Here is a 26,113-nt window from a genome sequence, read left to right on the forward strand (position 1 = left end):
GAAATAAGTGATGAAGAAGACATAAATTGTGAGGTGGTGAAAAAAAAATCTATTGGCAAAAGGGTAAAAGAAAAATAAAATTTAAAGGAAATGGAAGAAAATGAATATATACAGTTAATGATTGGGGCATAGTATAATGTTTAAGGTGTTTCGCTCACAGGCACAAGATACAGTGTTTGAGTCTCACCGTTGAGATGGAAATTGGCTACACTTAGAATGGCCTATTAAGTAAGCTAGCCTAGTAATTAGCTATGAACTTATGAAGCCATGAACCTAAGTAAAAGGTAAAACAAATAATTTGGAGTGTTTTCTGTAAATGTGAATAGTATTAAGAATACAGTTAGAAGAATAGGAATTTTGGAGGGGTGTAATACATGTGATGTAGATGTAATTATATTAGAAAACACAAGATTTTTAACAAATGAAGAAAAGTTACGAACAGATAAATTATGTGGAGGAAAGATAATCTGGAATTTGAGATATGAGAGATGATCTGGAATAGTCATATTATGTAGAAATACAGTAAAGATATTAGATGCAACTTTAGCAAAAATGGCAAGATTAACTGTTGTAGATTTAAAATGGAAAGAACAAGTATACAAAATTATAATAATATATGTTTATACTAATTGCAAAGACAAGAAAGTTTATTTCATCAGATTTTAGCCTATGTAGTAGTGATAAATATGAATATTATAATAACAAAAGACTTTAACTGTGATTTAAGAGGCAAGCATAAAAAGAAAAGAAATGATATAAGAAAAATGTTAGAAGTTATAATATGTGCTAACTTACATTTGGAGACTTACAAAAGGGTATGTATCAAACTGAAACAGATTATTTTATAGTATCAGAAGGTTTAGTTATAGGAGGAGGGGAGGTAGTTTAAACAGGATTTTCTGGTCATCTTGCAATATGGCTAGAGATAAAGGAAAACAAGGAATATACAAGAATAGGCAAACAAATAAAAAGGATAAATGAGGAAGCATAGAATGAAGAACCAAAAGATTAATAGTACAGTTATGGAAAGATCATATTACTATGAGAACATTTTATGAAAATTGGTCTGAATGGTGGATTATAATTAAAGAAAAAATATAAACATGTTTTTTACAGTGGCAACATGATGTGAGAAAAATATAGAGAAAGAAAAATATATAAATAATAACAATGAATTGGAAGATTCAGAACATAATGATAAAAATAAAAGCACTTTGACAAAAAAAAAACAGTTATGAAAGAAATTAATAAAAAGTGCAAGAATTGTTATGTATAAGCTAAGATATTTTTACAAGGAAAAAAGAATAAGTATTGAGTTACTTAAGCAGATTAGGAAAGGAAAATGGTAGTATACTGAGAGAAATAAAAAATGTAAAAGGAGAAATAAAAAATGTAAAAGGAGAAATAGAAAAAAACTCAGGAAAAGATTATAAACAGTGTAGTATATGTACACAAAATGTTTAAAGAAAAAAAGAAGGTAGTGAAAAAAGCATGGAAAGTAAAATAGCTAACAGAAAAAGAGAATAAAGAGTTGGAAAAGGAGATCTCTCGAAATGAGTTAGATAAAGTATTAGGACACATAAACATATATTTGGCAGCAGGACCAGATCGAATAGGGTATGAAATGTATAAAAAATTAAGTGACTGGAAAAAATATATATGTGAAGTTGTTCTATCTCGCCTTCATTCTCACTGATGGGTTCGGAGCCGATCCTCAACTCTGACTCTGCCAAATACAAAAGCTCAAGGTCTTCAAGTAGATCGTGGCCTACTCCCTTTCCCATGATGCAGTGGTGCCTCCCTCAGATCTCATTTACCGCTGCAACAGATCTGGAGTTCTTCGACAGCTCTGGCCAGTATTATTGACAATTTCTTTATATTTCTCAATAGTTATTATATTACTGGATATTTTTCTATAGCCCTTACTGTTTTCTTAGTTTCTAGTGAGTGTTAGATAGCTAAAATTTAGAGTGAGCATTATTTGCTCTCTTAGTGGCCGTTCCTTTTTCTAGGCCAATTTATAACAACTCGTTTGAGTTAGAGAGTTGTTTAGTTAAAGTTTGTTTTTCTCCCTATCCTTATAGTGTGTGCTGTAGTTAGAAATTGCAGAACTTAGTTAGCCTTGTTGTTTTATTAGGGCGGTATTATACACATATAGTACTGTGTGCTTTTCATAGCTAGTCATATAGTGTGTGCTGTAGTGTTTAAACATTTATAGAGTTAGAGCCCTGTTTTATTTTATTGGGGCTATTCTATATATAGGATTGTGTGTTCTCGCCATAGTCAATCATATAGTGTGCTTTGACTGTTAATTATTACTAGATTGTATAGCCATGTCTCAACAAAAGAAAGCTAAATCTGGATTCAAAAAGTGTCCCAAATGTGGACAAAAGATGTCTATTACAGATTGTCACACAGGGTGTGTTTATTGTTTAGATGAGGTTCACCTTCAGGAGAATTGTGCCATCTGTCATTCCTTTAGCTCTCGTGTTCTCCACGAACGTAGGAGCAAATTAATAGCCAGGGGATTATTGAAGTCCTCTTTTCAAGAATTTTTGGATAAGGACAAACCTGCAAAATCATCCAAGATTTTGTCTTCTAGCTCGTCTTCTCGGTCGGAGCCGAAAAAGGGCTCATTGACATCCAAACCATGTCAGGCTACCGCCTCAGCTCCATTGCCTATGGAACTGGAGGTTGTTGTTAGTAGGAGCCGGTCCCCAATACTAGAGCCGGTATCTCCTACTCTAAAGTCTCCAATCCTGCAATCAGTGGCCTCTTCTATAGCTTCTTCCCGGTCCTCAAGACTATCTGATAAGGATGTGGATCGAGTAGTGCAGAGGCTTCTGCAGACCCAGCCCATTTCTACTGTTCCTCCTCCGATTTTCGGAGCCAATGATTGTGGAACCGCCGGAGCCAACACCCCTTCCAGGTCTATCGGTTCCGACTACTCTGACTTCTTTGATGCCAACCCTAGAGTCTAGGAGCCAACACTCATCGGTTGGGTCCAGACAGGATAGTCATACCAACCTTTCGGTTCTGACTTTGCCTCTTGGGGCCTCAGCTCGGGTGAGTTCGGCACCTACCTCGGGCTCGGAGCCCACCGCTTCGGTGCCGCAGAGACTGTTTCTGGGGATCCAGGCATTTCCTTGGATCAGAGCTGGGGGGCCTTCGATACCATGAGGACAGCATTGTCCCCTCGGGCATCCACATCATCAGTACCAGCAACCTCCTCCCCTAAAGCTCCTGCTTCTGCCTCTGCTTCACTGATCCCTCAAAAGAGTAGAGACCCAGAGCCTCAGGTCGCCCCATTAGGTGAGCCCTGCTCTTCCAGGACCTCCCCAGAAGCTCCCACTGAGGAGGTTCTCAGGAAGAGGCTTTGCAAGAGGAAGCATCTGGATTACCCACAGGAATCCATCACATTGGATACCGACTTAGATGAGTCAGAAGGGTCCCCATGGTCCCCCTCTGAAGATATCTCTTTTGGTGATATCTTGGAAATACTGAAACAGAGAGGGGTGGATTGAAGCCCAGTAACCTTAATAATGACGAGTCAGTACTCCTGAAGGATTTCGGGTCTCAACCCTCCACCTCTTGGATGACTCCGCCTTTTGATGAGCTGACAGACCTTCTTTCTCAAAAGGTGTGGGAGTCCCCAGATACCATGGAACCTGTCCCTCGGAGGCCTAACAAATTCATAATGTCACCCTAGGACAAGGCTTTCCTTACCAAAGGAGTTCCCGTTGATGCTATGGTGGTGGCGGCAGCCACCAAAAAGGAGTTGTCAGAGACCTCCACTTCTGTTCATCCTCCTAATAGGGATTCTAGGATCAAGGACAGATATAGAAAGCACCTTTACTCGTAGATCCCTAAACTATCTTACACATTTTACTGGACTACACAGAGATCTCCTGAAGGAGTTGGGAGATGCTCTACATGGTGCAGTAGCTACGGGGGTCTCAGACAAGGTAACTTCCCAGCTTGCTACCCTAAATTCCCTCAAACTCTTCCATGCGTTTGATTTCATATGCAGCTGATGGAACGAGCAGGGCAGCGGGTACATGAATTGCTCTTAGGAGATGCTACTGGATGTGCTTGTGTTCCTTTGCGGAGCCCTATAAGTCATCCTTTGTTAACACCCCCTTTGATGGTTCATCCCTTTTTGGACTGGAAATTAAGGAAACGCTTACCAAGTGTGAGCAAGATGGAAAGACTGTCTGCTGTAGGAGTCTGTTTTTCCACCCCTACCAGACATTATCCTAAAGGCTGGAAAAGTGGCTTTCTTTGACACATGTGGTGAAACCCCTCTAGAGGCAGAGGGGGGACAATAATGGAAGATGCCATCCACGCGGCAGCGGGGGCCCAACAAATCAGGATGACAAGGATCAGTTCTTCGGAAAGCCCCATTAACGCTTCTGAAAGGAGGTGCATCTGTCCATCTCTGGAGGCAGTCAGGGGACGCTTTTCTTTGTACCCAGACACCTGACTGAAAATCACAAAAGACCACTGGTTACAAAGCATAACATCTAGAGGATACTACCCCTCCACCCCTTGTGACAAAAATCCCGGACTCCCCACCCAGTCACAGGGAACAAACAACCATAGAAGTTACAAGGTTGCTAGAAAAACGAGTCATCCAACCAATCCTAGCAGACAAGGTTCTTTTTAGTTCCAAAGAAAACAGAGGACTGGAGACCCATTTTGGATCTCAGCAGCTTGAACAAATCTGTCAAAAAAACAAAGTTTCGGATGGTCATGCTACAGTCTATACTTCCCTTTCTAGGGAGAGACAATTGGATGTGCTCGATGGATCTCCAGGATGCGTACTACAACATAAAAATGGCCAGACCATCCAGGGATCATCTGCACTTTTGGCTGGGAGCCAGTCACTTTCAGTTTCGAGCTCTGCCCTTTGGTCTCACTTCAGCCCAAAGAGTTTTCACCAAATGCATGGCAGTAGTCACGGCTCATCTGAGGCGTTCGTTTAGGATTCCAGGCATTTCCATACTTAGACAACTGGCTCCTCACCACCACCACCACCAAGCATTGACTCATACAAGCAAGGGATACGACCTTAGACCTTTGCAGTCAATTGGGGATTACCATAAACTCAGAAATATCTGCCTTATTGCCATCAAAATTACCATTTTCATAGGTGCAGATCTTGACACAGTCTCAATGATTGTAAAGCTTCCAACGGAAAAAGTTGGGAGCCTTCAACAACAAGTTCTGGACCTCATATCAAAACAAAAATCCCCAGCTTCAGCAGTGCTCAAGTTATTAAGGACCATGTTGACAGCGATCATTGCCATTCCTTTTGGTTGCAATGGCTCCTGTTCACACAGTGGTCCTTTCAAGAACTTCCAATGTCTCATCCAATTATGATAACAAATCCATGCAAGAAGGATCTTCACTGGTGGCTGACTTCTCTGCAGCTAACAATAGGACATCCCTTTGTTCTACTCACTCCTGTTGCAACTGTGACCACGGACGCCTCCCTGATAGGGTGGGGGGCATTTTCAGGGAAGGATAGCCCAAGGCACAGGGGAGAAACACGAGGCTCATCTGCATATCAATGTCCTAGAAATGAAAGCAGTACTACTAGCATTGCAGTCCTTTCAGGACTTTCTTCCTCTAGGGACTACTGCAATACAGACGGACAATATGTTGGTGGTCTGGTACCCAGTTCCAGATCTTCTGATTCATTCTGCACTTCATACCCTCAGATTGACAGCTTGGCTACTCCAATTCCAAGAATAGCCAGGTTCCACAATCTTTCACCTGCAGCTCAGAGCATCCTAATCTCCTCTCTTAAATCATCTACCAGGAAGCTATACCTTAGTAAATGCAAAATATTTTCCATATGGGTGTCCTAAAACAATGCTGAGCCATATTTGGCTTCGATTTCATCCATTTTAGAGTTTCTGACCAAACTATTTAATGAAGGGGCGACTGCCACAAACATTAGGGTTCAATCGGCAGCAATTTCTAATTTTCATATTGGCGATCAGGGGACTTCTATCATGTCCCATAGACTTTCTAAAGCCTTCCTTAAAGGTACTATTCATTTGAGACCACCTATTAGATCCCCAGCTACACCATGGAACCTAAATTTTGTTCTTTCTCAAATAATCTTACCCACTTTTGAATCAGCATCATTCTGTGACTTGAAATACTTATCATGGAAAACTATCTTTCTAGCAGCTATTACTTCTGCTCGAAGGGTCTTGGAATTACATGCCTTATCCATTAAACCCCCATACTTGATATTTCACAATGACAGAGTCTCACTGAGAACAAATCCTTCATTTCTACCTAAGGTTTGTTCTGAGACAAACCTTAACCAGACTATAGAATTACCTGTGTTTTTCCCCAAATATACTAACAAGATGGAACATATGCTGCACAAACTTGATGTCCTTAGGCAACTTTGATTCTATCTGGACAGGACTAAGGACTTCAGAAAATCAGAACAGCTTTTTGTCTCCTTTTCAGATTCAAAGAAGGGTACTCCGGTGGTTACAACCACTTTGTCAAAATGGTTGTCAAATTGCATTTCCTTCAAATATAGCTCGGGGCACATGCTGCTAAATCATAAAGTTAAAGCCCACACAACTAGAGCTGTTTCCACATCTTCATCCTTTCTGGCAAGGCTACCTACAGATTTCATTTGTGCAGCAGCCATGTGGTCCTCACCGCATACCTTTATCACTCATTACAAATTGGATAGAGCCTCCAGGGACAGGGCCTCCTTTGGTTCCATGGTTTTGAGGAATATACTTCCCTGAGCCACGCAAGAAAGATGGTGCTTGGGACACTAACCCATCAGTGAGAATGAAGGCGAGACAGAACAACTTCACCTAAAGAAGTTATGTACTCACCATAACATTCCATGTGAGTTGTTCATCTCGCATGGGTAATAATAAAAGAATATAATGCAAGTGAGAAAGTTAGGAAATTATGCATGTCAGCGTTTAGTAATAATACAGTAAAAATACCTGTAGATTTGGCTGGTTAAGCCAAGAGATACATATGAAGAGTGGTATAAGACAGGGATGCCCAATGAGTTGTATATCCTTTGCATTACTTATGAATGTGATAGTATAGAAAATAAATTCCAAATAAATAAGGTGGGTTATATAATACCTGAAGGGTTAAGAATTCCAGTTCTGTTAACACATACACAAATGACATTACAATAATTACAAAAAAACAAAATTTGGATAAATAAAGTAATATTTTGCACAAATGAGTGTCTAGAGGTGATAGAGATGGCAATAAATAAAGACAAAAGTAAAGGTTTAGGTGATCTAGTAAAGGTCAGGTGAACATACTTTACAGTGAATTAAATTTCTGTGTTGGATATATAATCTGAGAATAAAAGATGTAAATATAAGTCAACGGAAAAACAATAGAAAAAAACAAAACAAACCTGCCTTTTCTGGAGAACATATAAATTATCAATCAGAAAAAAGGCTTATTTGATAAATTCAGTACTGATGGGAAAAACAGCATACTTAGCAAGAGTATTTATTTTGCCAACAGCATTTGAAAAGGAATAATTATAGATTTTTTTTCATTTACATGGGGTTCTACATTAATCCCAGTAAAAAGAGGAGTTTTGTATGTAAATAAAGGAGGAGGAGGTTTAGGGTTAATTAACCCAATGGTATACGCTGCTTCATTAAATTTGTACAAAGTGTTAAAGTGTATAAATAAAAAAGATGAGAAATAAGTAAAATTGTATAAATATAACTATGATAAATTTTTGGGATATGGTGAAAAAGAGTAAAAGTGAAAAAGAGTGTATAAATGAGGAAATAAAATATTACCAAGAAAAAAAATATTTTTGTAGAAAATAAAAATTGATGATACAGAAAAATATAGAAAAGTATGGCATAATAATGTATTGATAAAATGTTACAATGTAAAACCATGGGAAATCTAACAGATGAAAAAAATAAAGCTACAACTATAAGAAGTAAACGGTTTAATCAGGAAGTAGAATGTCAAGATTTTTTGTGGAGACTGACAGTAGATAAGTTGCCGGTAAAAGGAACTATGCCATATAAGAAGAAAAGTGACAGAATATGTTTACATTGTCAAGAAGTAAACACTATGGAACATGTGTGTTTTTGAAATGTAAAAGAGTAAAAAAGTTATGGAGAAAACTATGTAAAGAAGATTCTTTTGAAGATATAAAAGAAGTGGATAATATAAACATGGCTATGATTAAACATGGATATTATAACAACAGAAGTAAAGAATATGTTAAAAGAACAGATAAAAAGTTATTTTATGTTATATGGATTATATGGAATGAAGGAATAACTGAAATTATGTTTAAAAACAGATTTTATAGGATAGGGTCTATATTATACACCCAAAAGACGTAAACATCGAACGCATATAGATCGACACATAAAGAGCGATCTACCATTACAGTGAAACACGTACTCAGTGAAATTGAAAGCACTGAATGTGCTTCCTTAACCAACAGCGCCATGTAGGCATACTAAAACAAAATCAATAAAATTTAAATAAAATACTTTTGCAGGGGGGAAAACCCCCCTGTACCCCCCCATGTGAGCGGCTGCACCTCCCACACCCCCTACTTAAATATACCAACTCCGAGACCGCACTACACTGGGGAAAAGAATATATTTCCTCATCCCCACGATCGCCCTGCTGGCTAAAGAAACCCGTTCGGTGTTTCCAATTTCGCTGAATATGTGTTTCGCTGTAATGATAGATCACTCTTTATGTGTCGATCTATATGCATTCAATGTTTACGTCTTTCGGTTTATAATATAGACCCATAGGATCATAGGAGATTGCAAGGCTAATGGCCCTGGGGCCCTAACAAGTCTATCCAGGAGTTTATCCCCAAAAAGGAAACCTCAGCCAGCACCTGTCGCCCCTGTCAATGAGGGAGAAAGGTGGAACCCCTGGGACAAATGTTAGCAACAATATTAAGGGGTGGGGGTATAACGGATGAAAAATTAGTATGATTATGTAAACAGATTTGTGTGTGTGTGTATATATATATATATATATATATATATATATATATATATATATATATATATATATATATATATATATATATATAAATATACACATACACACACACTTGTAAATATGTAAATATTTTGTAAATAAGAGTTATTTTTGTATATACATAAAACAGTCCTACTCTTTTCAATAGATTCACTGGGATCTTTTACATCCGCCTGAGCTACCACCAACTCAAACAGATGGGACCTCAGTTTAACTTCTCATCCAAAGGTCAACACACTCAGGAGTGCAGCCAACCCCCTTATGCTGCACTGCAGTGTCATCAATCAAGATACCCATTGTGGGAATAGAACTCTCAGCAATCTGCATCAAAGGCAAATGTGCTACCTGTTGCGTCACTGACACTGCAGTAGGAACATTGCACTAATGACTGAAAAGATCAATGTCAAACAGAGCATACAGAAGGATGTTTTGAAATTCTGAATGAAATCTGTTAATTTCAGCCAAGTGTGGTTGCAGAACAGACAGTAACACTGGCATCTGTTGCCCCACCCAATCCATCTGCAACATTACGATCCAGGTGCTTGGAAAGGTTAAACTGATACCATTGCCGACACCCAGAACATCAGCTGTATTTTGATTTCTTGTTGATCTTTTGGCAACTGTTCCCACATATTGTGAGGCTTTTCTGCAAAAGAATACTGGAATCTTAACATATGTCACAGGTAATTAAGCACCATTATTACAAATGTAGAATCTGCAAATGTGCACTTCCCAAAACAATACTGAACCAGGGATTCTTTATTTGGGGGATGGATTGCCAGATACTGAGGAGTTGCCTCACTCATGATGACGACCAAAGCAATTACAATCTATGATAGGAGACTTTAACACCTCATCCTAGTTGGAAGGCAGCCACAGGATGTGGCCATGTATTTTCAGAATCAAGGCCACCATATTTTACCCACTGAAGGCACCACCCAGGGTGTGGAACGACATCAGGCCTCCTGAAGAATCCTCACTGGAAATGGGGGGGGGGGGGGGCAAGAGGGCCAACTTCCTTTTTTATATATTACTTCTGGAATTTTCCCAAATTTGGGATCAGAAGGAGAAGGCAAGGAATTTCTTTCATCCCTGTTTTCATTATCCTATAATAGGGGACTCTGCAGTTGGGATACGTCTTCCTGCATCTGCACTTCCATGGGCTTCTCAGTGGAAGCTGAAGAACCAGATCTATGTCAAGAGACACTGTGGAGATCTTCTGCTCCTCTTGTTCCAGAGTGATGGGAGGCTGTGCACTCAGAATAAGATGGGTCACAGATAACAAATGGGGATACAGTCAATGCCCAGGGATATTGCTACACTGTTGGATGTAGTCCTGGTGACAGAGTAGATACCTCAAACGTACAAAATCTAAAGCTTTTATGTCAGCCGTTTACTGTTCAATGATGTCAACAGTAAAAGGAAAACTGAAACTAATGTCAAGAGGACTACTGATTCAGGACACATTGCTGACACCCTTATTATCAATGGCTTGAAGGTTGATCATGCTGAGACTCAGGGTATCACCAAAAGAAGCAGCACTGACAGCAGTCACAAGGTGTTGACTTCAAGCATCGCAGCAGAAGAGGCTGCTGGCATTGATGCAGAAACAGTTTGTATTAAAAACAGGTCTGAATCTGATGATAAAAAACACTGCTGATAACCATGCAGACAGCACTCTATACTGAAGGATCTATTGATACTGGCTGTGGCAGAAGCTAAAGGCTACCAACTTCCCTTGGTAAGTGGCAGCTTGTTTATTATATAGCCAAAACAAGAGCAGGGGAAACAAAATCCCTGTCTGGTCTGAATGCAGGATGGGCATAAAAATGCCCATTTTTGTCTGGGCTTGCAACACTGCCATCATTTTATTGTCTACTATAATACTTTTGTGGGAAGAGAAAAAATAGATAGACCTAACTGAGAGAGGCCTACAGGAAGTAATTTTCTTTATCTCTAATTCTGAAGTTGGAGACATGCTATGCTGTCTGGAATTCCCAAATAAAGCAGCCCTGTTCTAAAACATCAACGCATTCCAAATCTGAAATGTCAAAAAAAGATAGACCAGCTGAAGGAGTAGATTACCTGCCTCCCCTCTTGGCTTCTTTAAAATGCTGGGGAATAAGAAGCACGTGAGAAACCATCTTTCTTAATACCGTTTATCCTTGGGGCACTGAAATTGATCAGAAATAAGAATGATGGAAGATTCCCCTTCTTCATACTTGTCCTTAGTCAGTAACCCATTAAGAATACATTTCCTTTTGTGAGTCCTAAGAGTTTTCTTTTCAAAACTATAAATTAGCACACATCTTCCACTCCACAGGCAAATGATGAGCTCTCAAATGTGTAAAGTACGGACTACAGTGGTCTTGAGGCAGTATTTTTAGTACACTTCTTAAAACCAGAATGATCAATGCTAGTGACTAAATGCAAAAAACACAAAGACATGCCAAATCAAATTAAACATAGCCAAAGTCCAAAAACAATAATAATCAGAGTCTAAGAACAAAATATGAAAGATGGAAGAACTGGGAAATAAAACACACAAAAAAAAACATAATCTAGGAAGGAAATGCAAACTAAATAAAGCTTCTTATGGCAAAAACAGCAAAGAAAAGGGTAGATAGTACAGTTGTGTAAGTAACCTTACCATAACAGTAGATGTTTGAATGAGCAATGCTGCAAAAACTTTAGCTGTAGAAGTTATATCCTGCTTAGGATAGAACTGCCACCCAGTTTCTGAAGCTTAAGGGCACCTTTCACACACCCAAACCAGCTGAGCTGACTAAATAGAGTAGTTTAGGTGCCAAGCCATCCAGAGCTTATATACATACACACGTATGTGTGTGTATACAATATATATATATATATATATATATATATATATATATATATATTTACACACACACACACACACACACACACACACACACACACACACACGTATACTGCGGTGGTGATGCTGTGGTAGCGTTGTCGCCTCACAGTAAGATTCTGTACTGTTCGATTCTCAGCTAGAGCGTCTTCTGTGTGGAGACATGCGTAGGGCTACCACCTGTCCCACTTTGCGAGGGACAGTCCCTCCTTGGCCAGTTGTGTCCTGCATAAAAACTGGAAAAATGGCAAATGCCCTGAGATATTAGGACAAACATATTTCCTATATTTAATGTAATAGTTGCATAAAACAGTTATTCTGTTTCTGAAACACCTAAATGTTATAAGAAACAAAATAAGCAATTAAAGTGCTTCAAGAATAAGCATTTATGTAGGCAAAACAGTAAAGTTCTGTCTTAAGTACTGGCTGTGGGTATGTTTTGCTTTGCAAACTCTGAAGTTTGTACAAAACATGTCCCACTGTGGGCATGTGAAAAGGTGGCAACCCTAGACATGCGTGAATGGGCGTAACTTCGTTGAAGGTTGTGCGTCAGGGCCGGCAACTCGGCATGTAAAAATCTACTGCCAATCATTAGCAGACCGGAGTTCCGCTGTGGCGACCCCTAACCGGGAAAAACCGAAAGACACAACAACATATATATATACACACACACAGACATGCGCACACACACACATATATATATATATATATATATATATATATATATGTGTGTGTGTATTTATCTATCTGTATATATACATATATATATATATATAAATTATTTAAACACACAAGACACACACACACACATACATATATATGGATAATATTCAACTAGCGATAAGTCAACTTATAGCACTGTAAAAAATCTGATACAGTTGATAGCACACTCTGGCTTTTTTAGTGCATGACTGCTGTATTGAGAGTGAATGTACCTGTTCCGCATTGTTTTGTGATCTTGGAGATGGTATATATAATTAGCATGAGTGGGTGAGGGGTGGGGGGTGCAGGGAGTTGCCACAATGAAGCCTATGCCCTGGTAGAATGAGTCTTAAGCCTGCTTGGAACTGTCTTGTTGTGTGCTGGGTTTAACAAAATTGCATGAGACAATCACCTGGAAATAGTCTGTTTTGACATAAGTTGTCTTTTTTTTCTAACATTCAAAAGAAATGATCAGAGTTCCCAAAAAATTTTGTTTTGTTAAGATAATACATGAGTTGTCTGTAGACGAAGTATCCATTCTCCCTCATTGTTAGCTTCTGAAAAGAAGACAGAGAGATGGATAGTTTGGTTCAAGATAAACTCTGATACTATTCTAGCCATAAATGAAGGATAAGATCTCAAGGAAACCTTATCTTTGTGGAAAATGAGATAGGTCTGACCAACCAAAAGAGCTTGCAACTCAGATGCTATTCCTGCAGAGGTCAGAACAATGAGTAAGTCTGTTTTCTATGTTATGAACCCCAAGTTAGTCTAATGAGCTGGTTCAAATGGAGCAAGAGTTACATTTTTCTAGTACAAAATTAAGATCTCAAAAAGGAGCCACCTGTTTTGTAGGAGACTTGGTATGCATCACCCCTTTCAAACCATTTTCACGTGAGATTGCACTGAAAGAGGAAGGTCCATGAGCAGACATGCTGAAATGTCTGACAAATGAACCCTGATAGAAGAGTAAGATAGGCCAAAGGATAGTAATTCAAACAAATAATGCAGAACCAGGGAAAACTAGCCCTGAACGGGTACAGGTACCTTTCTTGGTACCAACTAGAAAACCTCTTCTGTTTACCAATATATGGTTTTCTTGCTTCCAGCTGCATGTATTTAAAAAGGTGCCTAAAAGGTATTAAGATTTCATCATCCTGGTAGTTGTAGTTGTTTACAGTCTAGTTGTATCAAACACCCCTTGCCTTATGTGAGTAGCTCCAATCTGTGAGGAATCTTGCAGCAATTGCCCCTGGCCATTTCCAAATGAAGACAGAACATACAGTTGCGTCACCCTTACCATAATTGTAGATGTTCGAGTAAATCAATGTTGTAGTACTGATTCTTAGGTCTTCCTACCATGCAGAAACTTGAGACCACCCTGATTTCTAGCGTCTTTGCATCATCCATAGCCAATGGACTTCCAGTGGCAGATTACTGGACGTCAGGGTATACGAAGGGCGTTTGTTGGGGCCATCTTCCGGTCTTTCTAAGTAGTGAACAAGCAGACTGGTGCCTGAGGACAGCAAAACTTTCCAAGTTGATTGAATCTGAGGAAGGAGGAGGAAAATAATTGGAGGCGGAGAGGGGATGATGGCGATGAGAGAACTATCTGCAGTGAACTCCTCTACCTCTTGCATTTAGCAAGGGGGAGACAAGCAGTCAGCAAATAGAGGGAATGGAGGGCAGGAGAATGTACTGCAATACTGATCTACTCAAACATCTACAATTATGACAAGTGTGACACAACTGTACTATGTTCTTCATAGTTAATGTTACAGTACTGATTCTTGGGAGGACTCCCAAAGCTAAAAAATGGGTGGTGGGTAATCTGTATGACCATAGGAAATAGGATTTTGCAGGATGACAGAAGCAAAACTTGCTGTAACCTTGGAAGTATTGCCCAAGTTACAGTATTTTGTGAAGGTGTGCAATGAGTTCCATGTGGCTGCCTATAGCATGGCCTGGGTGGGAACTCCTTTGAGGAAAACAGTGGCAGTCACTCCATGTCTGGTGATGGAGCTTAAATTTGTGCAGGTAAATCCTTTCCATGGTGTGAGTAACAGAAATTAATGAAGTTAGCCATACATTTAGAGATGGTTTGTTTGGAGACAGGTTTGCCCTATTTACTCCATTTGAAAGCCACCAGTAATTGCTCTACTCTATTAGGGCATTTTGTCCTGTCTAGATAGTAACTGATCTGCCTGTGCACATCCAGGAAAAGGAGGACTTTTTCTGCCCAGTTCTTTGGGTTTGGGTAGAAGACTGGTAGGTGCCTAACCTGGTTTAAAGAAAGTTCTGATATCACTTTAAGCATAAAGGTTGGGTTTGTTCTGAGGGTGAACATATCACTCTAGAAGACAGTGAAAGGTTCCCCAACATGATAATTATCTGATTAGAAGGTGAAGAAGGATCTCTGGAAACATGTGCCGACCGACAGACTTCAATTGTATTGAACACATGAAGCACATCAGACATTGGACTGCATGACTAGAAACAACTGAAGTTGGTGCTGACGGATACCCTTCATATACCCTAATGTCCAGATGTCGGTATTTGAATGTCCGTTGGCTAGGGATGATGCAAAGACTCTGGAAATTGGGATTGGGCCAGTATTGAGCTTCTGCACACCAGGAAGAGCCAAGATTCAGTACTGTAACACTGACTATGAAGAACATCCACTGTTGCCTGGTCCAGAAGGGAGTCACTACAATGATCTTTTGAGTGTTCTTCTAAATCTTTATAATGACCCTGATGTTAGTGAAAGGGTGTAAAAGCACTCATGAACATTCCTGAGTTAGGAAACGAAAAGCATCTGTCTTCCAGGCCTTCTTGCATGGAGTTCTGGAGCTGAAGTTTGCCAACTGATTGTTTTGAGGGAGGAGAAAACATTTATTTGAGGAGTTCCCCACAGCTGGATCAATGCTTGGAAGACCCCCCCCCCCCCGATTCAAATTCCATTCATGAGGGTCTGTCCTGGTCTTGCTTAGCCTGTCTGCCACACACATTTTCTCTGAGGGTATGTAAGATGCCTGCATAGTGAGATTGTGTTGAAAAGCTATATCTCAAGCTACTATGTATAGTCTGCACAGAGTTTGAGACCTGGTTCCTCCTGCTTATTTATGTACCACATCACTGTGGTGGTGTATGTAAACACCTGTAGAGGTCCCAGGGACCACAGATGATGGAGAGATTTGACAGCATTTATAAGTGCCAACATCTCTTTTATGTCTGTGTGTTTTGGTCTGTTTTTTTTCTGTTCCAAAAACTCTACTTTTATTCCCTTAGACTCTGGTCCCTAAGCAAAGCCTGAGGTGTCCATTGTTACAGACTGCAGCAAAGCTGGAGGGAGAATGGGAGATCTGGATTTTGATAAATTTGGTGTCTCCAACAAAAAAAAATCTTCCTTTTCACAAACGCTAAAGCTGGAATTTGGAATGTGAGAGGATGCTGATGTTTGGACTATACAGATTTCAGGTGCCAGTAGATTCTTCTCATGTAGAGTCTTGCAAGAGGGATCATGACAATCAAGGGGGTGCAGAAGCTTTTATAAGCACCGGCCTTTGCAAAATTTTTATCGGCTCCGACCCAGGCAGTTTTGGAGCCGAAGACCATTATGCCAGCTATAACTCTTCCTCCTCCAAGTCATACTGGTCCTTCGGAGCCAGAGGAGTCGGACTTGCTGATTATGGAGCCTTCGGTGCCGACGCCTGCTCCAGTGTCTTCGGCTACGTTCACTCTGACGTCCTCGGCGCCGATCGAGGACTCTAGGAGCCAACACTCTCTGGTTGGGTCCGGGGAGGATAGTTGAACCAACTTGTCGGTTCCAACTCTGCCTCTCGGGGCTTCGGCTCGGCTCCTACCTCGGGCTCGGAGCCCACTGTCCTGGAGCCGGGGGTATCGGCGGTTTCCTCGGATCCGTCAGTCCCTTCGCATTGGAGTAGGGGTGCCTTCAAAGCCATGAGGAGAGTTATGTCTCTCAAGACATCCTCAACCTCAGGTCTGGCTTCTTCATCCCCCTAAAGTGCCTGTGTCTGCTTCTGCTTCACAGATCCTAGCAAAGTGCAGAGACCCAGAGCCTCAAGAAGCCCCATTGGGTGCCCCATGCTCTTCCGAGACCTCACCAGAAGCTCCCACTGATGAGGTTCCCAGGAAGAGTGTGTGTAAGAGGAAACATATGGACTCCCCTCAGGAGTCCCTAACATCTGATACTGACTTGGATGAATCAGAAGGGTCCCCTTTTGAGGATATCTTATTTGCAGAGATACTTGAAATCCTTAGGCAGGGGGGTGACTGGCAGCCCACCAACCCTACTGAGGACGAGTCGGTTCTCCTAAAGACATTCGGGTCTCAACCCTTCATCTCTTGGGTGTCTCCGCCCTTCGATGAGCTTATGCAGCTGGTCTCACGAAGGGTGTGGGAGTCTCTGGACACCATGGAGCCTATCCCTAGGAGGCCTAATAAATTCATATCTGCCCCCCAAGATAAATCCTTCTTGACCAAAGGTGTGCCAGTTGATGCCATGGTGATGGCAGCAGCCACCAAAAAGGAAATGTCTGAAACTTCCTCGCCTATCCATCCTCCTAACAGAGAATCCAGGATCATGGATAGATATGGGAAGTGCATGTTTAGTTCAGCGACTTTTGCACTCTATTCACTTAACTATTTAACCCATTTTACGAGACTACAAAGAGATCTCCTTAAAGAGCTGGGAGATGCTCTTCAGGGAACAGTAGCTGCAGGAGCTACAGACAAAGTTGCCTCCCAGCTTGCTACCCTCAACTCCATTGTTAACTCATCCATGCGTCTCATTTCATATGCAGCTGATGGAACGAGCAGGGCAGCGGGTGCAGGAGTTGCTCTTAGGAGACACTCCTGGATGTGCTTGTATTCCTTTACGGAGCCCTTCAAGTCATCCTTTGTGAATACCCCTTTTGATGGCTCGTCCCTTTTCGGGCCCAAAGTTAAGGAAACTTTGACCAGGTGTGAACAGGAGGGAAAGATTCTGTCTGCCGTCGGGGTCTGTTTTTCCACCCCTACCAGACCCTATCCCAAGAGTCAAAGGGGAGGAAAAATGTGGTTCTGAAAAGCCCAAGGAGCCTTTCAGAATGCACGTGGTGAACCCCCCTCCAGGGGCAAAGGAGGGGGCAATAATGGAAGACGCTGCCCTTGTTGCAGAGGGGGTCCGCAAAACCAGGGTGACAGAGATCACTTCTTTGGGAAGCCCTACCAGCGCTCCTGAAAGGAGGCTTGACTGTCCTGATCTGGAGGCAGTCGGGGGTCGCTTATCTTTGTACTCAGACGCCTGGCTCAAAATAACAAACGAAAACTGGGTACAAATTATCATTTCCAGAGGATACTTCATCCCATTTGCCACACCCCCTCCACTGACAAGAAAAATCCCGTACGTTCCACTCAGTTACAGGGAACAAGCAACAGTAGAGGTCCAGACATTGCTAAGAAAAATAGTCATCCAACCCGTCCCAGCAAACCAGACAGGATCCAGAACTTACTCAAGATTCTTTTTAGTTTTAAAAAAGACAAGGGACTGGAGACCTATACTCGAGCTCAGCAGACTAAACAAATCTGTATAGAAAAAAGTTTCGGATGGTCACGCTTCCCTTCTTAGGGAAAGAAAATTGGATGTGCTCGATAGATCTCCAAGATGCGTACTACCACATAAAAATGGCCAGGCCATCCAGGGATCATCTGCGCTTCCATCTGGGAGCCAATCATTACCAGTGTCAAGCCCTGGCCTTTGGTCTCACTACAACCCCCAGTGTGTTCACGGCTCACCTGAGACATTTAGGATTCCAGATGTTTCTGTACCTAGACGATTGGCTCCTTACTGGCACCACCAGGCATCAACTCATTCAGGCCAGGGAATCCACTCTGTCACTCTGCAGCTAGCTGGGCATTACAATAAACTCAGAAAAATCTGCCTTGTTGCCATCACAGCATATCGTCTTTATCGGAGCAGAACTGGACACCACCACCACCACCACGCTAAGACTTCCAGTAGAAAGAGTCTTACTACTCCATCAGCAGTCCGCATTCTAATATCCAAAAACAAGGCTCCAGCATCAGAAGTTCTAAAGTTGTTAGGCATGATGGCAGCAGCAATTCTGGCCATACCACTAGGTCGTATGCACATGCGGATACTGAAATGGTTGTTGTTCACTCAATGGTCTTACCAAGAGCTCCCCATGTCTCACCTGATAATGATCACAAACTCCTACAAAAAAGATCTTCAGTGGTGGTTGACCTCACTTCATATTACAACAGGACGTTCATTTGTTTTACCCCCACCAGCGGCCACTGTGACCACAGACATTTCCCTGATGGGGGGGCATTTTCAGGGAAGAACAGCCCAAGGCACATGAACCGATCAAGAGACACGTCTGCATATCAATGTCTTAGAGATGAGAGCAGTAATTTTCGTGTTGCAGTACTTCCAGGACTCTCTTCCTCTGGGTACGACTGCGATTCAGACGGACATGTCAGTAGTCTGGTACTTGAACAAACAAAGAGGAATCAGATCATACCCCCTTTGCCACAAAGCCCTAAGAGTATGGCAGTGGGCTATATCCACCCAGCGCTTTCTGTTAGCAACGCACATCCCAGGGAAATCCAACGTGATAGCAGACAAGCTGAGAAGAGCAATTTTGTTGCCCCACAAGTGGTCCCTCAAGACAGAAATAGCGGACAGGATATTCCACAGGTGGGGCCAGCCTTGCTGCAACCTTTTTGCCAGTCACATAAACACGAAATGCAGAAGCTACTTTGCCCCAATTCCCCCTCCGGGAGAAGCCCCAAGGGACGCACTCGTTCATCATTGGCCAGTGGGTCTCCTTTATGCATTCCCACCAATCCTGTTGATACCCAAGGTATTACAGAAAGCAAAAGCTCTGGGAAGGACTATCATTCTAATAGCTACTCATTGGCCTCGTCAGATTTGGTCCCCCTTCCTTCAACTTCATCTTTTGGAGGACCCCTGGATTCTGGACCCAGTACCAGACCTTCTGCCGCACTCGTCGGGGGAACTTCATCCCTCTCTGCAGTCCTTGAATCTGACAGCTTGGCTGCTCCAATTCCCATCATAGCCAGTTCCATAACATTTCCAATGAGATGAAGCAAATTCTCTTATCCTCTCATAAATCCTCCAAGAGGAAGCTATACCTCAGCAAATGGCAACAGCTATGACCATGATATTTAATAAAAGCTGCAGCAGCAACAGTCCCGTGTTCAGCTTGTTGCCATTTCTAACTTTCATCTTAATTTATGCTTTCCTGCAGAATTCTTCCTCCATTGAACCAACTTTTCCTCATGACCTCAAATTTTTGTCATGGAAAACCAAGATCTGAGGTAACTCTAGGTGCATCATGGGATAGGGACTTGGCCACATTAATTACTATATATTGTATGTCCTTGTTACATTGTTTGAATATTTCAAGCATCTAACTTGGGAGTTTTTTTCTCCAGGGCCTCCACTGAAAATGGGTTCTTTTTGACCCAGATGGACCATCCCAGTAAACAAATGTCAAATAAATAAATAAATAAAATAGAATCCATAAGATGAATGGCTTGAGGAACCAGAAATGGCCACAGAACAGTCACTCATCTGAGTCAGTAAAACAGATAGGTAATAAAAAAATAACTTTTACAAAAAAAGTATTGCTCCTGTGTAAAAGTCATAAGGAAGTCAATAAAAATACTTTTTCCTAGCTTAAAATATTTTCACAGAAAACTGAGAGAACTTATCTGCCTAACAATGGTAAGTGTTAGTTTATTGTTGATCCTGCTGATGAACATCTGAACTTTTCCATATTTAACACCTGAAACTTAGAAACTACAGTAAACACTCAGTTAACCGCCCTATCCCCAACCTGAGAACAAGTCAAACCAAATAGAGTCTCAAAAGCACTGAGAAATACTATATAACAACAAAGAACAAGTAGAAACCACTTCAATTTCAGTTTTTAACCTAAGAAAATTTTAAGACATATGTCACACTGGACTTCATCCACCTCCTGATCTTCTTTTACTAACCTCTTCAACTCCAGCCAACCTTAATTCAGATGTACATACTATAACATTAATACTGTATAAACTCACTCTCATTCTGATTTTATATAAAGGTATATATTTTTTTTTTTTTTACCTTTTTTTAATATATCATTAACAAAAAATTATATATTGCAGATACTGTATAATATGTTTATCCATAAAGTTATCTCACAAAAAATATATTACATAATGTATTATATGATTGTTTCCTTTCAGCATTTTAGAGCCTATACTGATCTTCAGAGACCATGCATTTCAATACAGTACTATAATGTATATTTATATTTGCTATATACTTCTCATCTACATACTACCACCTTCCTACACATTTTTAATTATTAATTATTACCATTTATAGATTATATTTTTTCATGTAGAAGACTATTTTGTTGAAATTTCATCAAAAATGAAAATTCAGTTAATGAGACTGCATGAACAGAGGCAAACTCCAACATACCTTCCATGGATTTTTGTTACAGTATCCTCCCAAGCTGCATGACCTCAGAGGGGAGTTTACAGGTTTGTCAAAATAAAAAATGTACAAACTCCAGCAGTGACAACCACAACAACAATTAATTGTTCACACCACTGCATTGACTTCATCAACATATATCTCTTCTCCTCTAGTGATTTATAAAAAATATACAATTAACAACTTCAATTAAGCAATTGTTGGCAGTGTTTCTTCTTTAAGTCACAAATACCATGACATTCTTACATATAAAATCTTACTTAACATTGAACAAAATGCCATTGGACTCTCATTCAATTTCCTAGTAAGTTTGTCCCCTCTAGGTTTCCCTTAATTTAAGTTCGAAGTTAGGAAGTCATCCTAGCTGCCCTTATACTGCCTTATATATACTGCTTTTTTTTTTATATGGGTGGCAACTTGAATATTCTAAATAGCTGTTACTACTTGTTTCTATAAATTTTTTTTAGGCAAAGTGACCATTGTCTGTGTAAACATAGGTGTCCAAAATATGAAATCCCATTACTATTATTATTAATATTAATTTTAAATTCTGTAGTTCCATTTATGTAATCAATCAATAAACTTAACTTCTAAACTAGCTGAGATGGAGGAACTTAACTTTTACAGGGGAATATGTTTTTACAGGGGTTATCCCAGATCCCTAGTAAATGACACTATTAGTTATGTTAGGTCTGAATGGCAAAAGATTTTAAAATCTGATGATATTTATATTGGGTTAAGTGAACAGCCTTCCCATACAAAACAGGTTTTAGTCTTTAGTCTTAAAAGGATGTTTTGAAAATAGAAAGGCTCTACTGTAAAAGTAAGTATGGGGGTACATAAATGTGGTGGCAATTGTAACCAATGTTGGGCCATTATGTTTATTTAGCTGTGTACCATTGTCCCTGCTATTATGTGGGGAGTGTACCACATGTCCCTGCTATTATGTGGGGAAACAGATAGCTTGTACAGACATATCAAACAGTCAAGGATGCAAAGAATTTAAATTTGCCATTATAGAACAAATTAAGGGAAACCCTAGAGGGAACAACATTACTAGGAAATTGAATGAGAGGGAGTCCAAATGGCAGATTTTGTTGAATTCCACTACCCACCCTGGTTTAAATGATGCTATATCAGTAAAGGCTATATTAGAAGCCAAAGGGTGAGGTGGAGAAAAGTCTATCAACTATTATTTTATGGTATTTTAAGTACATTTTTTAGCATATTTATTGTTGTAGTAATATCAGTTAATGTTAGGTAAGATTTTATATGTAAGAATGTCATGGTATTTGTGACTTTAAGAAGGTAAACACTGCCAGCAATTGCTTAATTGAAGTGTTAATTGTATAGTATTTATAAATCACTAGGAGAAGTTGCTGAGATGTTCTGATGAAGTCAATGCAATTGATGAAAGCGCTTAACCTTTTTTGTTTTTATATTAAGTTTTAATAAATTTGTGATTACTTATACATTTTTGTGCAACGTGCGGCAGTGCTTTCATATCCATGAACCCTTTTCCAGCAGTGTGAACAGGTTTGTCAAAATGGTCAGACACTTTAAAAGGAATCCCAGAACAACAAATCATTCTGTAATATACTGACATTTGATAACAACTTTACTCCTCCAATGGTTAATGTATTTAATTCTTAAAAATCCCTTGATTCTTCAGAATCACTAAGTAGTTATTTTCATCTGACATCTGCATTTCTTTCCACCTTGAGACAGAAGGCAAACTAAGAGCAAACACACATTATGCCATCTGATGTCTTGTCAGTTTTTGTTACTGCAAGGTACATGTAGCATATTTCACTCTCAAATGCAAGTCACTCATCTACCCATTTATAGCACTTTTCACCATTACCCAATGTGTTGACCACTTTAGAGGGAAAACAAAAAAAAACAGACTTGTCATCCACTGTGTTAGCCAGCACCAGAGGGTACAGGTAAAGCAGAGGAAAACTGCAGTATTTTTACAAGCAGAACTGAGGAAATATAATGATGGATCTGCTGTGCTGCTTGGTTTCATAAACAAAAGATATCTTTGAGCATCTCAAAATGGTTATCCCTGACAGCAGGAGGGGAATAACATATGACACAAATTGCACTGTAGAATGAAAAGTCAAAGTGCCTAGCAAGAAGCAGGGAGATGGGCATCCTCTCAAGAGTTATCAACGCAATGGTAGTGGTTCAAATGCAGACATCACTCCACTAACATCGCAGAATCAAATGAAAAAAATCAAACTAATCCAGCAACTAAAATACAGCCAATGGGGAGACAGCAAACTAGGAATGAATAAAGAGACATCAGCAGCTGACTAAAGTAGTGAGTTGAAACCTAAGGCAAATAAATAAGGTCATATGGTGCTGCCGAAACACATCAGTGGGAGATGCAACATTTTTCATACAACTCCTGTACCATTATTCTGATACGTGAATTAAGAGTATAACAAATCTAAAAGCTAAATTATGCAATCTGAAATGCTGCATACAGAAACTTTACAGGAGTCTACAGTTTGCCATCCTCCATTCTTTACCTAATCCCTATGTATGTAACTCAAATATTGCTTTGGTGACCTTTTCTTCCTGTGTGTCACATGGAAATGTAAGCTAAGAAATGTGACAGAGCCAGCAGAAAGGTCCAACATGGACCGAGTGTTAAAGGAGATAGCAATGTTGGGCTGACAAGATTGCAGATAAAAGACTGAGTGAAGGGCAAAGCTTAAAAATGAAGTAGCCAATTGTTTAGAGAGCATACTACATCCACAATACTTGTAACCAGAAAGTACTCATATATTTTCCAGAAGTAGAAAAAGTTGCTCATCATGTAATTTCACCAAAATTTGCATCATTTATAAGATATCACTGGTATACAACATTCTGTCTGCACAACTATTTTAGCTGATAATGGTATAGATAAACACCTCCAGTTATATGGCAAAACATGTTGTAATGCCATTGACACTGAGGCAGTACCTATTAGTCAGCTAGCTATTGAAGGACTCTGGCCAGATGTTTTCTGTAAGAGCCCTTAGGGTAATAATGCAGCAGCTGTTTCATGCAGTTACTGTGTACATATTAAATATCAGTATTTTTAAAATGTCAATGCGCAACAGCTGATAAAATAACAAATTTAGTAATAAAACTACACATCTCTGAATCGATGGTATACACCCTTTCCTAAAGAGTATATACATTGCCCTACTTGAATACAAGCTTGTTATTCCAATATGTCTAAACATAACACCAGCAGAGTACATACCAAATGCCTTTGACACATCTCCGGGACAGGTACAACCACCATCCTAGAAAAGCAAACATCAGAGACTTAGTATCAGAGACACCATACATCACAGTAATACATTTAGAAACAAAGTCCAGAGAATCAAAGATGGCATAGACAAACACCTGTACTACAAATTACAGGATGGTACGACTAGCAGACACCAGTTCTGGTACCACAAACAATTGGTGCCATGAATACTTGAGGTGTCAATGCCACTACTGCAGGCCATGCAAAGTAAACAGCAGTGACAGCAATAACTAAAGGTAGGTACTATTAAGTTAAGAAATAATGCAAAGAGACAAAAGTATCTGGCTATACAAACATAATTATTCCAAACCACAGCTCATGAGGGGGACGAAGAATTTTCTTACATGATCCCACAGAACTTTTGCAAAACAACCCTTTTTATACCTTAAATGATATTAGGTACAGTATGAGGCATATATGGTACGATACAATTTTAAAAATCAGAATCTTACAACTACTCATGCTGTTCACATGAAAAGTACATGTATGTGAGCATATCAATGTTCTTTTACTAAATAAGAAGAGCTGAATCCAGTCACGTGTTGAACTCTTGTTTACCATCTTAAAGTCATACTTAGTGAACTTTTGTACCTGAGAAAACTTCATTAGGATAAGTTATAGCACAGGCCTCCCTGACATCTTTTATGCGGTTTTCTTACTACTGTCTAGAAATAGTCCAGATAGCTATTTCCTCCCTTAATTTAATTTAGTAACACAGCTATAGAATTTACGTAAGACTGGGAGGAAACATATGCCAGCTGCTTTGCTATCTGTTACAATAACAGGAAAGGAATGCAACATTTCATCTCAGGCTGTAGAGTATTCTAAAATACATCTCTAAGCATTCAGAATTACAGAATTAAAAAAAGAACTGATATTCACTATGATATATTTTTTTCTATTCCCATTACAGTACCTACACCTTTTCCTTTATAAGGAAGACATCCACATAAGGTTATAAAGACAGTTCAGTGGACTGTAAAACTCTATTACTAGGAAGAGAATCTGTAGGAAATGTATTTGTATTGGAAGAGGTGAGGTAGAAGAGTATAGGTAAAGCAGAGGGGGTACACAGAAGCAGTGGCCCCATGCATCACAGATCAGTAATGTGTACAGGGCATGAGTATATAGGACTACTGCCACCATGTTTCATGGAACAGAACTGGATAGGGCACAGCATCTATAGGAATTCTGGCGCCATAGCACAACAAAGCCAATGGTGAAAAACTACTGCGATCATACATCATGGAATACTGGTGCAAGCAGTAGCGGGGACCTTTCGTGTGAGAAAGTACCAATAAACACTAATATTAAACAGAAGTAATGAGACCACATTCCATGGAATATTACCAGTACAAGGCAGGACTACACGGCAGTAATGGGACCATGTTCCATGGAAGAATACTGATAAAGGGCAGAATCAGAAATGAGTAATAAAACATTCTTTAATGAAACAGTACAGATACAGGGCAAAACAACACTGGAACAGTGGGACCATGTTCCATGGAACAATGCTGACACAATCCAGAACAACACAAAACTAATGGAACTATGTTACAAGGAACAAAAACAATAAAGGACAGGACTACATAGGAGTAATGAAACCATACTCAATGGGACAGTACTG

General features: G+C 39.9%; 1 protein-coding gene across 1 annotated transcript in view; it reads right to left on the reverse strand.

Moving 5' to 3' along the window:
• Positions 1–26,113, reverse strand: part of GMPR2 (guanosine monophosphate reductase 2) — a 415,612-nt gene that overhangs the window by 90,827 nt on the left and 298,672 nt on the right. Inside the window, exon 7 of the mRNA XM_044058110.1 lies at positions 24,436–24,478. Within this exon, the coding sequence (XP_043914045.1) occupies positions 24,436–24,478 (43 nt within the window). The remainder of the gene's footprint in view (positions 1–24,435; positions 24,479–26,113) is intronic.

Source organism: Protopterus annectens, chromosome 16.part0, assembly GCF_019279795.1.
Source record: "Protopterus annectens isolate FY-2018-M chromosome 16.part0, PAN1.0, whole genome shotgun sequence".
NCBI lineage: Eukaryota > Metazoa > Chordata > Ceratodontiformes > Protopteridae > Protopterus > Protopterus annectens.